Consider the following 13,627-nt stretch of genomic DNA (forward strand, 5'->3'; position numbering starts at 1 on the left):
AACTCTGGTTCTTCACTGCCAACCTCAGTATCTTGAAGCTCTCCGACTTACAATGTAGGCCTTCTCTCAGGAATAGCGAGGGTTCTTTTTCACAACCCACCTCAGAGTAAGAGAGGACTTTTACAGAGATGAGTACAGTTCTCCAAAATCTCTAGCTTGTTTTTCCACAGCTCACTGTGTTCATCAAGCTGCAAGTTTCTTAGCTGGAAATGTTTCACAGCTCACTTTCACTCCATGAAGCGTGGCTGAGACTTGCCACCATCTTGCAGATGCTACCGGGAACACTTCACTTACTTGCAAACTTGGCTTCATTATGGCTTTGCTGAAGATAGAGTCTTCCTCAAGAGTGGCTGGATAATCTGATCTATTTTTGATAAGTGCAGACACAGAGATCCATGTCACAGTCTTACGAGAATAAATCTGAAATTCATCCTAAATGAATATAAAAGAGAAGCGTCACAATTTCTCCCAAATCAGACCAAACTCACTACCACCTTGAAGTGAATGATTACAGTAGCCCTTTCTAAAGCACTGCTCCAGCTTTTAGAAAGAGCCAACCAACAGAAGCCTCCCAGTACCTGTGACCGATAAAATCAGCAGAACAGGAGCAGAACAATGGTTCTGTCAAAATGTGAGTACTGCGAATAATTCACTGGTGCTTGGCTGATAAGGATGGAATGTGAACACTGAGGTCATGATGTAGGACAGGCAAACAATCGAGGACAATCCGAGATGCAGTGACTCTACTGTGAAGGGAAAATCAAAAGGAACATAGCACTGTACTGCAAAATGGGTGCTTAGAGCCAAAACCTTTTCACAGTCATTTTTCTGTTGACACGTCAGGGGAACAGGTGTGTTAGCACCAGGCATCCCCTGTGGTACCTTACGCAAGCTTTTGCCACAAACTGAGTTCATCATCTTGCTATTTTTTATAAAGTAATTTCAATATTGGAACTGCCTGATAACTAAAGTTGGTAGTACAGTCTTAGAGATTACTACAGTAAAAAGTACCTTCATGTTAGGTGTCAGTCCTGAACACCGAGCCATACGCATTATAGCCAACTATGAGACTGATATATACCATATTCAGTGTGCGAGCAGTGTGGCATACAGAAAAAGCTGTTTATCTCAGCCAGCCAGGTTCTGAAATCATAATCATTAAACTCCATTTGGAAACGATAACAGAAAAAAAAGATTCTGAACCAAGTATGACTCCTTCTGAATAATTTAAGGGTTCAAGAAAGACCTATAATAACATTTACATATCTTGTTTATTTGTGCACTTTTCTTCTTAACTGGTATTTTGAATAGAATAACATTTATTTTCTGATATTTGATTTAAATTTCAGAATTTGTAGACATTGGGATGCAGATTGAAATGGGAAGCAGTAAATAACACAGGTGACCATTATTTGAACTGAAGTGAGTCAAAATTCAATCCAAAAAGTGAGTTAATACACTCTTATACTGCAGTTGCAGAAATAATGATGAATTATGAATGAAGGTTTTATGTGAAGCAAAAAAGAATTCCAGGGATCAAGCGGATGGGGTTACTTGTAGCCTCATTAGCAGTAGCCATCACATTTGAGAACTGACATAATCAGAATGCAGGGAAAAAAACTAAACCTGCCATTTTAATACAAAGAACCAGGAAGGAAATCTGAAATTGTCAAATGCCCATAGCATTCTTTGAGGGAACTTCCTGATAACAAGAACATAAAATATGATTCAATTCTTGGTTAATTACATAAAGGATCATTTAGAAACTCATTTATTTTAAAAGTGCTTGGCATAGCGAATCCATTTAAAACTATGCACAAGAATAGGTCATTAAAAATGCAAACTGAAGAGAAGATTAATCAGGAAGATTAAATCCACCAGGCTTCTTTTTAAAAAAAAAAAAAATAACACATACTCTCAGCCTATCAGAATGCAGTTTGTTTCAATATAACATATTCAACAGGCAGATCTGTGATTTTCAAAACCCAAGATTTTAACTGCTCATATAAGCTCAAATACAGTCATAGCAAGTGATCCATTTTGTAACTGCACATTTTGCAAATGCCATTGTTCAGGAATCTTTGGAGCAGAAAAAATCAAACTACTGGAAGTAAACTGACCCTGCCAGATCCTGGAGCATTCACCCTCAGTTGGGATTCAGAGTCAAGTCTCCGTTTGCTTCCTTTAGTGTTGCATTTGCTTCCATGAAATTAAATCAGAGTTTGTGTCCGTTGTAGTGCTGCAGCGCAGTCCTCAACAGGTAGAAATCTGTATTGGGAAACCACTAGCAAAGCATAACCGCCCTGAAATCACTAACTGTAGGATTGCAGCGTTATTGGACATGGGGAAGGACTGCTGGAAAATGGAAATATACAGCCAAGAAAACAAGCAGTCTAAGCTTGCCATCTTCCTTGTACTGATCCTTCATCACACACTGTTGGACGCTGCTAGGAATACAGCTAGACAAATATTTGGTTTGGCCCACTGACTAAATTTTGACGGAGAGGACAGTTTCACCACGGCAGCCAAATGAAGGCAAAAGGATCTGCTGGACACTGCCAATCGAAGAGATACTTTAGAATCTGGAGCACAGATCTGCAATGTGGAAAGCACAGAGATAGTGGAAGGGAGGAGGAAGGATTGAGAGCAAATAACAGAGCCCTGAAACCACAGATATTACAGGTTTTTCACCCCAATTACTTTCAGCTTGCTGTCTGATCGGCTGTTACCCTCCATTCCAATCAGCATCTTACATGTAATTTGTGGAATACTTGAGATTTCTTTAGATCAGTGATGGCAGACATAAGATATTATTGAAGGAATTCAGCAATGTAAGATATTTCAGCTAACTATATTTCTTCCAGTTAACTCATCTTCCAATTAACTACATAATAGGGACTAATTTAAAGATTAAACTAGGCACCTACAGTTGTTCTAAGCAGAAAAACATCCGCTTCATCCAGGCTGCAGCGGATACAGTTTGCCCACACATCCCACTCTGGCTTCCAGTAAAACAGCAGCAGCAGAGCCCCGCAGGACAAGATGTATCCAGTGATGCACAAGGCCTTTCGGCAGCCTTGGGTTTTGTAGCCAAAAATCTCCTGTACAGCAAAGAGAAGGAACAAATCACTACTATTTCTCTTAAAGAAGCACTTGGAATAGAACACTTTCCCATCATCCACTGCTCTCCCATAAGTACTGTTTGCTATGGTACTGTGAAAAAAACAAGTATAGGACTTCTATTTGGCTTCTTTATGTGTCCTAAACATGACTAGAAAAAAATTTTGCATGTTTCACAGTTCTTATGCATCTTCACAAAATCTAGATTGCTGTACTCTGACTGAACCTCTAAAAGGTTTTATGTAGTTATGACATTCAGCATGAGACACTGTTAGGTGTGTGCAGGAGTTGGAATGATATTAAAATAGAGGGGCCCTAACATTTAGACCTCAAGTCAGCAGCACAGATTTGCCAGGTCAGCTTTTTTAAGTTCCGTGGGTGAGGCAGCTGAAGCACTGAAGTATGTCTGCACTAGGGGATGGAGAGCGATGCAGACTCACTGCAGCAGCTGAGACAGTGCCTCCTTCAGGATCCGGAGCACTTCTGCTGTGCTGCCATAGCAGCAAGTCAGCATTGATGTACCTATATTTCAGACTCAGTCAGTGTCTCTGCATGGTGCTGAATGACACTGTGTGGCTGCACAAGCTGGAGCCGTCTTGCAGAACAGACATAGCCTTTGTAGGGCTGTTACCATCTTCCACGATACCTCCAGTGTGGGGATTGAGGACCTTTACAATGTGTCATTGTCCTAAAGTCCCAAAATAGTTAGTAAGAACGACTAAGGAACACTTGTAGAATGTTTTACGTGTTCAGAGGGCCAAAGGAAGCGAATCACTGTAGCGTTATGAGTAGGTATTATTATACCATTTTTAAAGCTGGGGAAATTGTTACAGTGAGGCAAGGTGACTTGCCCAAAAATTCAAAGGGATGACTGTCAGCATAACAGTTTAGGAGCTGCTAAGTTTTGGTACTGTGGCCAAATTCTCTCTCAGCAGTACTAGCAGGGACTTGGTAAAGGCTAAATGAAATGTATACAGTAAATTTAAAGAGGAGACCCAGCCCTGATTTAAGATGGGAGATTGCATGGCTGCAATTACTTCATGTGACCAGGAGAATTTGCTAACACAAGGATTCAGATTCCTCAGACTCCTTCTTCCTACTGTATCTGTAGCAATTGTGCAATCTGCTTCTGGAGATGAGATATCTGCAACCACAGATATTGCAAGATCCATTCCTAAGGTGAGAAGAAAAGGCAACGTAATTGGAAGGTGAGTAATGTGTAATTCTTGGTTCTGTGCTGGTGTCTTTGTTTGTTATGCAAAACGCAGGCCCTACCCAGTGGTTCCACACGCTGCCCTGGCCTACCTGCTCTGTGTCATTCTCCAGAAAGCAGTCTCTATCTTCCTACATAATCTCCATGGGGTTTCTAAAGGGAATAAACTGGCAACTGTGGGAAAAAGTATGGTAAACTACACAAGGAAGGGGCCTGCATTGCACAGGACCTGGTTTTACGACCTTGAGGTGCACACGCTCAGCATTTTCAAAGTCTTCTATAATCTCTGAGCAGTCCAAGAGAGTAAAGCAACATTGCAGCAGAAGGTAGAAGGAAGTTCATGGGCAACAGCACAGAGGCAAGGTTGCTAGAAGGTAGCTGGTATGATAGTCATGTGCTATTAATATTCATATACTTTTATCAACAGGCAAAGGGTTCTCCATTCACCTCTGTGTAGTTGTATCCTTAACAAAAAGTTATAAAATTAGTGTGAGCACCAGCATTCAGGATAGTACATGGAATGATGCGAAATTATTGCTCACAGCAATGGCTTACTAGTGAGATCCAGATGCTTGGATCCAGACGTTACAGCCTGTCAGCAAGGCAAAGGAACTCCCATGGAGACAGAGATGCCTAAGGGAAGAACAGTTAAAAGAACATGCCTTCGGACTTCCTCCTGTAAATGGCTGGACCTGGAATAACTGGAATAATATTTTCAAATTGAGATGGGCATGAATATCAGGGTGGGGAAGAATGAGAGTGCTGCCATGCACATCTTGCTTCTACCAGTGAATCATTCCTTTAATTTACAGCTTTTGTGCTTTACACTCAAAGTCTGAGAAGTCACTAAGGCTGTAGTTAATGCAATTAAGAACGGAGGGGGTGGGCACTTGGCATGTGATTGACAGTCACTTGGGATCATCTTCTGTTGGTAATGTTCTTCTCCACTGATGTTCTGAATGATTCCCCAAGCCTGATATGACAACATAAACAGAGAGCTCGGGCAGATTCTGTCTTTCTCTGCCTAGGAAAACATGCACCCATATATCAAAATACATGTGGGTCACCAAACACCTGCGTATGTTTCTAGGCTTTTGTTTTCCAGAATAGTTTCCCCTCAAAAAAATGGTTTGATTCCTTAGATCTCAAGAAATTTCCTAAAACCAAGCAGGCATAAGTATTCCTCATCTTGAAAACAAGGAGAGGAAGACAAGTAAAACCTTTCAGCTGAAAAAAAACAAAAAAAGCCATGCCCTTAAGACATCTACTACACTGTTGGATCTTGCTGCTTCTCACAAGGGGCTTTCCTGAGATTGATAGGTAGATAGATTAGATAGAGAGACCTTGAACTGTTCTGACCCAGTGCACATTCTGCCCTATAAAGGGCAGGTTCAGGTTTATTGGTTTGTGTCTTGATTAATGTGACATTTCTAAACACAGTGTTCAGGAGCTCTGCAAGGAGTAAGTTGGGAAAGAGAGATGTTAACTTCTGGTTGGCATCTGAAAGTCCACGCAGGAATATAAAGCCAAAGCAAAGCATTTCCCATGGCTTGGAAATGCCTGGAGCAGGTCACCTGGGCCACATAATTCAGAAGTAAAGCTAGGCAGGGAAATAGACTGAGCTCCAAACCTAACTTGTGCCAAAAAATCTCCGAGCCAACACCTTTCAGTACTTCAGAATAAAATGTTCTCTTAAGTTGAGGTGTTTTTCCTGACCCTGTGCCATCAGCTGAAAGGACTATAGCAATGAATGCTGCATTAATTAAAAAAAAAAGTACATAAATAACTTTAAACAGAAACAGTATTAGTACTAATTCTTTCCATTTGTCCAGTAAACCAACAGTGGGATTCTTTAGAAGAATTCTCAAAATCATTATCTTCTCAAAAAAAAAAAAAGTGATTGTTAGACCCACAACAGAGGTATCCACAATGTGCATGAAGAAGTGGGGAACAGGCACACACATGATGCAAGTTTCTCAGCAGGTTTACCTAGCCAAGAGATTGCCTTACAGTTATTAGAGTTTGCAGATTCTTCAAGCTTATTCGGGACTCACTAGGCCTACACTGCAAAGACCTCCAAGCAAATGCATGTCCGCTATGGTAAATCACGTTTCCAAGGCTGGTAGAAATCCTGGTGTCACCAGTAAGAACACATCTGTTGGGCTGCTTGTATGTTGTTAAGGAAAAGAGGATAACTTCTGCTTGGCTGTATTTCATTGCAGTGTCAGTACTTCTTTTGAAGATAGATCTGACGAATACAAATTTGCACTTTGATGACTTTTCTACTGTGCGAGCAGGATCTTAGGGCTTAATGAGCGCATTTGGCCTATATAACACTACACAGTTAAATAACTTGGGTACTTCAGGGCACCAGACTAAGAGGTGGTGGAAACTAAGCTAAGATTAGCTATCTGTAATACTCCAAAGGGCTTCTCATTATCTCATAGAACATAGCATCGTCCACAAAAGAGGCTGATATGCAGGGCTTATCTTTGTAGAATATTTTTTAATAAATTGTAGTGTATTGTAAAACTTTGTTTCCTCATCGGTTAACTTCCCCTTTCTCTTGAAATTTCCAGCAGTCAGAAGAGTGACTATAACAAAATGGTTTAACTTGCAAGGGGAGGGTCTAGGGAGGGGCCATGGATTATTGGTCAGAAAAAGCTGCCAGACCTGCTCCGTTGGCAGAAAATGTGCTTCTTTCAGAAAAGGTTCTTAGCTGCTTTTGCAATAATACAGAGCCAGCACTCAAGGGCTTATCACTCAAGTGTCCGACAAGTCTTTGTTACCTGTATTTAAAAGAAAAATTGCTTATAACTACTAGGTCATCTGCACAGCAGAATTTAAATGCAAAAGTCAAACAAGTTCAGGCACCCTTTTCTTTGCTGAAAACAAAGTCTGTAACTACCAGCAATGACTCTAAACAGCAGCTGTGAACTATCACATTTCTGCAAACCCAACCACCAGGTACCCTATTAGGAACAGCCTGTTGCTATAACAACAGATAATAGGATTAGACTTGAAAGACTGGTTAAGATTCACAAGGAATTTAATAACTGAATCTGATTCTTACCAACTTGAACCTGTTTCATCAAAGGTTTGTTTCTGTTCCCTCTGAAGCCAGCAGCAACGTTCACTATCTTTCCATTAGGAACAAGGTTGTGCCTTTCAAATTCTATCTTAATTTTAAGAGTTAAATTTACATTTCAGGAATTCAACATGTATTCTAAGTTTTATCTGGGTACCAGGAGGGGGAACTCTTCTTTAAGCAAATGTGTTACAGCCACATAAAGTAATCCCAGAGATGTATACAAGGATCTACAGGGTAGTTTTCCTAAGTCAGAGTGATCATTCTTAAATATAGGACTATTTAGCATCTCAGATGTACCAAGGAATGGAAACACCAAAGAAAACTTGGAAGTATTTCTTCTCATTAGAGCTCCCCAACTTCTCTCAGCAAAATGGAAGAGCTAGTTCAACACGGGAAAGCACTGCATGTCCAAAGTACAACTGAGCTACTTGCATGCTATCAAAACTACTTGAACTATCACACTCTGTGCAATGAACTGACACCTGTGCAATGTCAGCTGTTACATTATTACACCAAGTGATGTGATCTTGTCTGAAGAGTCAGGAACTGCTTGTTAATAATTTGGTTCAGGTGCATTAAACTGACTTAAAAATAACATTGAAAATTATTTTTCATGGCTTATAATTTTTTAAAAAGTGTTGCAGGGTCACTGAGACGTTATGTGCCAAAGGCACTTGCTGTGGTTTTCCATAATTTAAAATATATGATTTTAACCAAGAATGTCTGCACATAATTCTCTTTTACCCCATGTACTCTCCTTCTCTCCTCTGCTTAAACACAGCCTTCTTTGTCCCTTTCTTCACAAATTGTCTTACCTACATATTACTTTTTCACACAAATACACATACTAGCTGTTCTCTTTCTAGACACACATTGGCTTTTTCCTCATCCTCTTAAAGTACCTCAGACATCCTCACAGGTATCTTCCTCTCTCTCGTACTTTATAACTTTTCTGTCTCTTACACATATATAACAAATACATGTACATACCTGCCAAATCTATCACAATTTGGCTATGGTTTTAGTTGCACCTACTTCCAGTACCTGAGGGGGGCCTACAGGAAAGAGGTGGAGGGACAGTTTACAAGGGTGTGTAGTGATAGGATGAGGGGCAATGGTTTTAAGCTAGAGCAGGGTAGATTTAGATTAGACATTAGGAAGAAGTTCTTTATCGTGAGGGTGGTGAAACACTGGCACAGGTTGCCCAGAGAAGTGCTGGAAGCCCCATCCCTGGAGATATTCAAGGTCAGGTTTGATGGAGCTCTGAGCAACCTGATCTAGTTCAAGATGACCTGCTCACTGCAGGGGGGTTGGACTAGGTGAACTTTAAAGGTCCCTTCCAGCCCAACACACTCTGTGATTCTACTCCTCAATTGCTTTACCTTTTATCTCTGATTATCAATGGGAAACCCCAGGTGAATGAGAACTGTTCATGTTCACTGCAGGCACGGAGAGCATGGCGATGGCCAGAGACCCTGGACTCAACACTGCGCACGCACCAGCTGTGCAGAGAAAACCTCAGATTCACGGGGCAGATCCCTGAGCACTGGACTCATGATACCAGTGAGAAGAACATTACTGGGGTAACTGGCTCCATGCAAGTACAACTTGGGTGTCTCAGTAGCGCACGGCTGGAATTGCACATGCAGGGTACAACAGCGAGGCTCTACACAGTGCTGGACAGTCCACTTAAACCTAATTAACTCCAGCTCAATTCTGGCATTGCTAGTGACAGTGCCAGTAGCGCAAAGAGAATGACAGTGTTTATAGTCCTAGAAGGACAGGGACAGGACGGAGCACCGACGCAAAACCAGCAGCCCTTTGGAACCGGGGAGCAGTGCAACATCAGCACCAGGGCTAGAGCCAGGAGTGGGCGCTGCTAGCGGGTTTAGGAACTCCGTGGCAGAGCCAGCTGGGTTCTGAATCGCACTAATTAGTCCCCACCCTCCGAGCCAGTGCCTTGTGCTTCCTCCAGTGCTCAGTTCACGCTGCTGGAAGACTACTGCATTCTCCAGAACATCCCAGATCACCCAGATCTGCATTACACAAAATATGACATCTCCTCTTCGCTGGACAGCAGAGAGCCGAGTGAAAATCTACATTTATATCTAGAGATAACAAATGTCAGTCTTTTTCCGTGATACAGTCTCTTTTTCACTAAAGTAGAATTCTCAGTGAGGAGATTTTGAAGAGTTCTCAAGAGTTCCTGGAAGTAAACAGTCACGTCAGTCCATAAGTGCCTGCATTTCACTAACTTTGCTGGGGCTGTTGTACACCCAGAAATCTCTCACACACTCAGAGCCACAGAGGCTCTGCAGTGCAGGAATTTTGAGAAGCACTGCATTTACCAGATATGCATGAGAACTGTTGCTGTACAGCTGCATCATGGGTCTGACATCTCCATCAGAATCTGTCAGATGGACAGAAGGCATATGTGACAACTAGTTGATCTGGAACATGCAGCAATGCCAAAGCAGCTAAGAACCACTGAATTTACTACAGTTGAGCACTGGGCTTACTATTTAAGAGAAATGCCATGCAGTAGATTGGGTATTTAATGTAAACATAGGACTTATTTCCACATGTTACAGAACGTACGTAGACATACTCCTCCCTTAGAAACTATCAAAAGAAACATGACAGCTCTGTGTTTAGAAATCCAGCTTTATACAGGTGCTCAGGCAGGAACAGGGTTGCCAATTCAAGAGACTGCATTTGCTATAAATTATGCAAACATAAGGTATGTGTTTCTACGTTCCAGAGAAAACCAAGGTTCCCAGTCTTCATCTAACTGGAGCTGACCCTAGAGATTCAGCTGTCAAATGGTTAGGAACACTGCTCTGGCTCATCCCTCAAGATCCTGTAAGACCACCTCCACAAAGATTTATAACGCCACATCAATAACCTGGCAAGCCATCCCCTGTTGGAGGGGATAACCCATTAAATCCAGTGGCCATATATAACTTTTTTTTTTTCTGCTAAAAAAAAAACATATCCCTTTCTACCTGTATCTTTCTGCTATGGGAACACCCCTACCATCCATAACTAAATTACAGACTGTAGCTTTTTAGTGCAGAACATGTGCCATCTGCTGCTTCAAGCTGAGAAAGACCAAGACAGATACAACTCACCATCTCATTTTCTTCTCCCTGGTTAAGCTGTGCATAATGGTTCTTGGCAGGATTTTCCCCCATGAAATGACCCTCTGGAGACTTTCTAGAGCACCCTCAGGACAGGTCTTCAGCGTTGTCTGCTTGAACTTCCACACTGAGGAAGTGCACACCTTCCTTATAACACACCTGCCTTATAACTGCTGATGTCTGAAGAATGGAGCTCCTCCCTCTCTGTGGGTTTAGCAGGTAACATCAATCCCTCCTCCCTTCACTCTCTTGTTGGAGTTTTGTGACTGTGAGGGGACATGCGAAATTCAGTCAAAGACACTAGAAGAAACTAAAAATTAGATCTCACAAGTGTTTGCCACAATATCACTCTGGGTCATAACTCTGACAGGTGTAAGTCAGTGCTGTTAGCGTGCAACTTTCAGGGGAGGGCAAAAGAGGAATATTTTTCTTTGAGAGATTACGGCATTACTGGAGTCCAGGAGTGTGTCTAAGTCTAAATGAGAAGGAAAATAGGCACTGCTGTTGCTAAATACTCCTAGCAATCAGCCTCAACTAAGTGTCCAGCTGTGATGCCCACATATGCCCTGGAGAAAAGTCCAGGCTCTGGCACTGCAAAAAAGGAACCCCTGTTTGTGCTCTGATCCTGTCTCAGGATCTAGCCACGTAGGATCTGTTACCAGTATTTTTATTCACTATTAAAAATATCCTCACAGAATGTCTTCTGACCACACCACACAGCTTTAGGAAACTACAAACTGGGGTTTCCCCACTGATGCCAGTAAACTGGATACAAATGTCACTAATCTCCAAATCAGGGCCAAAAGGAAGCTGGCAGAAAAACAGCTCTGAGAGGGGTTTTTCGTTACTGTTCAGATGTGTGTTTATTAGTCTTGTGATTCATTCTCATTCTCATTACTATTTCCTCGTCCTTTGCTACTTTTTAAGAAGTTACACACCAGATATTTTAGGAATGAGGTCAGAAGAGGCAAACCTGTTCTTCCAACAAATACATTAAGGAAACAAAAATATTATTTCTAGGATGACTGAAACAGATCAAGGGGCATTTTATTTCCATATGGCACAGACCTGTAAAGTTTCAAAAGGAACCCAGACTGGACAGGAAAGGATATAACTGTACCAACTTGTGTTACAGGTGATTTGCTGCAACAAGATCAAGAGGGAAAAAGGTGCTTTCCAGACCCCAGCTTCAGCGTTACCCCTTCCTCCCCCCGCCCCAAAACTCTGAGGCCAGCTTTGAGCCTCTCAAATTTTAATTTCATTTCTCTGAGATCCAGCAACCGGAACTCCAGTTATTACATAAGAATCACAATTTTCAATAAAAAATTAAAAAGAAATGCAGTAAACTGCATTTCTGATCAACTCAATTATACAGGAAAACTGAGAAGTGCTATCTAGAAGCTATGAAAGACATGAAACAACTGCACAAGTCCTTTTTCCAAGGCAGTTTGATGATTTCAGGAAATGACTCATCATTTTGGGAGGTGGCAGGAGTGGAAAACAGGATTGCCACACAGACTTTTTCTGCCTGGTCAGCTTTTGCTGCTACTGCAAAAGTCAACCTTGCTCTTTCTAGTGTCTGCAGAAGACTAGAGCGCAGTATGGGTCCTTGGCTGCTGGATGACTCTGACGGATCTCACATCTGAGAGATGAGCTGCATGCAGAGAATCCCACCAAACCTGAGTCTCCAGAGAAGAATCAAGGCTCATCCAATCTATTCACTATTCACAGGCTTAGCCCAGCTCCTATTGACAACTTCTGCTCCTACTGAACACCCTAATTATGGAGATTTATATCTTCATATCTTCATAACTGAAAAAAAAAGGAAAAACAGATTACAGGTGTAAAACATTTGTCATTTCCACAGCTTGGCAACCTGTCAAATATTCCAGAAAGAATCTGTTAATCCAGAACAACGAGGATGGTGGCATTCGTTTTCTTAAGCAGGTTCACGTTCCCCTGGAGAAAACACCTCTGAAGTAGCCTATATTGGAACCTTTAGTTATATAGTGCCCTCTACTGTTCAAAGTAAGAATTACACATTAGTTTAAAAAGTTCCTTGTCCCGTGTCCTGCAGTGTCGTTACTTTAAAACTGAAACTTGTTATTAAAACAGACATTACTAACAAAAATAACTTAAAATAAAAAAATAAAAGGTAATAATTAAAACATAGTCCCTTAAATTTATGAACAAACCAATCTAACAGCACGCAGGCCAGACACAAAAAAATCTCACCTCATGCCTAGAACTTTTATTTCAATCCTGAAAATACCTCCATGCATTATGTCATGCTTGCGCAACTTATTCTGCTTTGAAAAGTCCCACTGTATGCAAAGCAGCCTGACATTTAAAACACCCCAAATATCTTCTCCTGCTTAGCTCAGCACGATACCTAGTTCTGGGCATATCACAGAAAAGCAGCTGTGAACCAACTGGTGACAGTACACAGGACAGCACAGAGAATGAGAAAGGAGTCAGAAAACATGGTCTGCAAGGAAGAGGGACTTAGAGGTTGTTTAACCTAAAGAAAAGGAGGCTGAGAAGGAGTATGACAACAATTTCCAAACATGTAAATGCTGGTTGCATACAAGAAGAAATGAATGTTCTCCATCTCCACTGTGGGCAGAGTTAACTTGCTGCAAGAAAGATCCAAATCGAGCATGAGGGAACCCTTTCTGTTAATGCTAGTTAGCACTGGCACTGCCAAGTGAACCCTCCAACACCTGAGGTATTTATGGACAGGTTAGGTATGCACCTCTCAGAAGTGGCATAAATAAAACTGATTCTGTCTGAGGATCAGATCCGCTTAACTCTCCTGGTTCCTCCTCTGCTGCTTGCTTCCACCTTCTCCTGCCAGCAAATACCCCCAACAGCTCACACAGGCCCATCTGGACACGCCTTGGATTTTCCAGCTCTCGAGGCAGGATTGCCGCCCACTTCAGGCACCGCAACAGCCGGGACCCCATCTGGGGATCTTATTTAAGTGACCGGGACGACCCTGGGACAAGCGAGGTCTCCACTGGGGGCTGGGCCTCACTCCCCTCTTCAGCCCTGACGGCCGGG

General features: G+C 41.9%; 1 protein-coding gene across 1 annotated transcript in view; it reads right to left on the bottom strand.

Moving 5' to 3' along the window:
- The window catches only part of LOC104267866 (probable cation-transporting ATPase 13A4), a gene marked incomplete at its 3' end in the record, with an annotated part of 30,611 nt that extends 19,918 nt beyond the window's left edge, over positions 1–10,693 (bottom strand). Inside the window, exons 1-3 of the mRNA XM_009868667.1 lie at positions 10,556–10,693; positions 2,928–3,101; positions 295–432 (exon numbers count right to left, since the gene is read on the bottom strand). Coding sequence (XP_009866969.1) covers positions 295–432; positions 2,928–3,101; positions 10,556–10,618 — 375 coding nt within the window. The remainder of the gene's footprint in view (positions 1–294; positions 433–2,927; positions 3,102–10,555) is intronic.
- Positions 10,694–13,627: the final 2,934 nt, after the last annotated feature.

This window comes from Apaloderma vittatum, unplaced genomic scaffold, assembly GCF_000703405.1.
Source record: "Apaloderma vittatum isolate BGI_N311 unplaced genomic scaffold, ASM70340v1 scaffold6864, whole genome shotgun sequence".
In the NCBI taxonomy this organism is placed as follows: Eukaryota; Metazoa; Chordata; class Aves; order Trogoniformes; family Trogonidae; genus Apaloderma; species Apaloderma vittatum.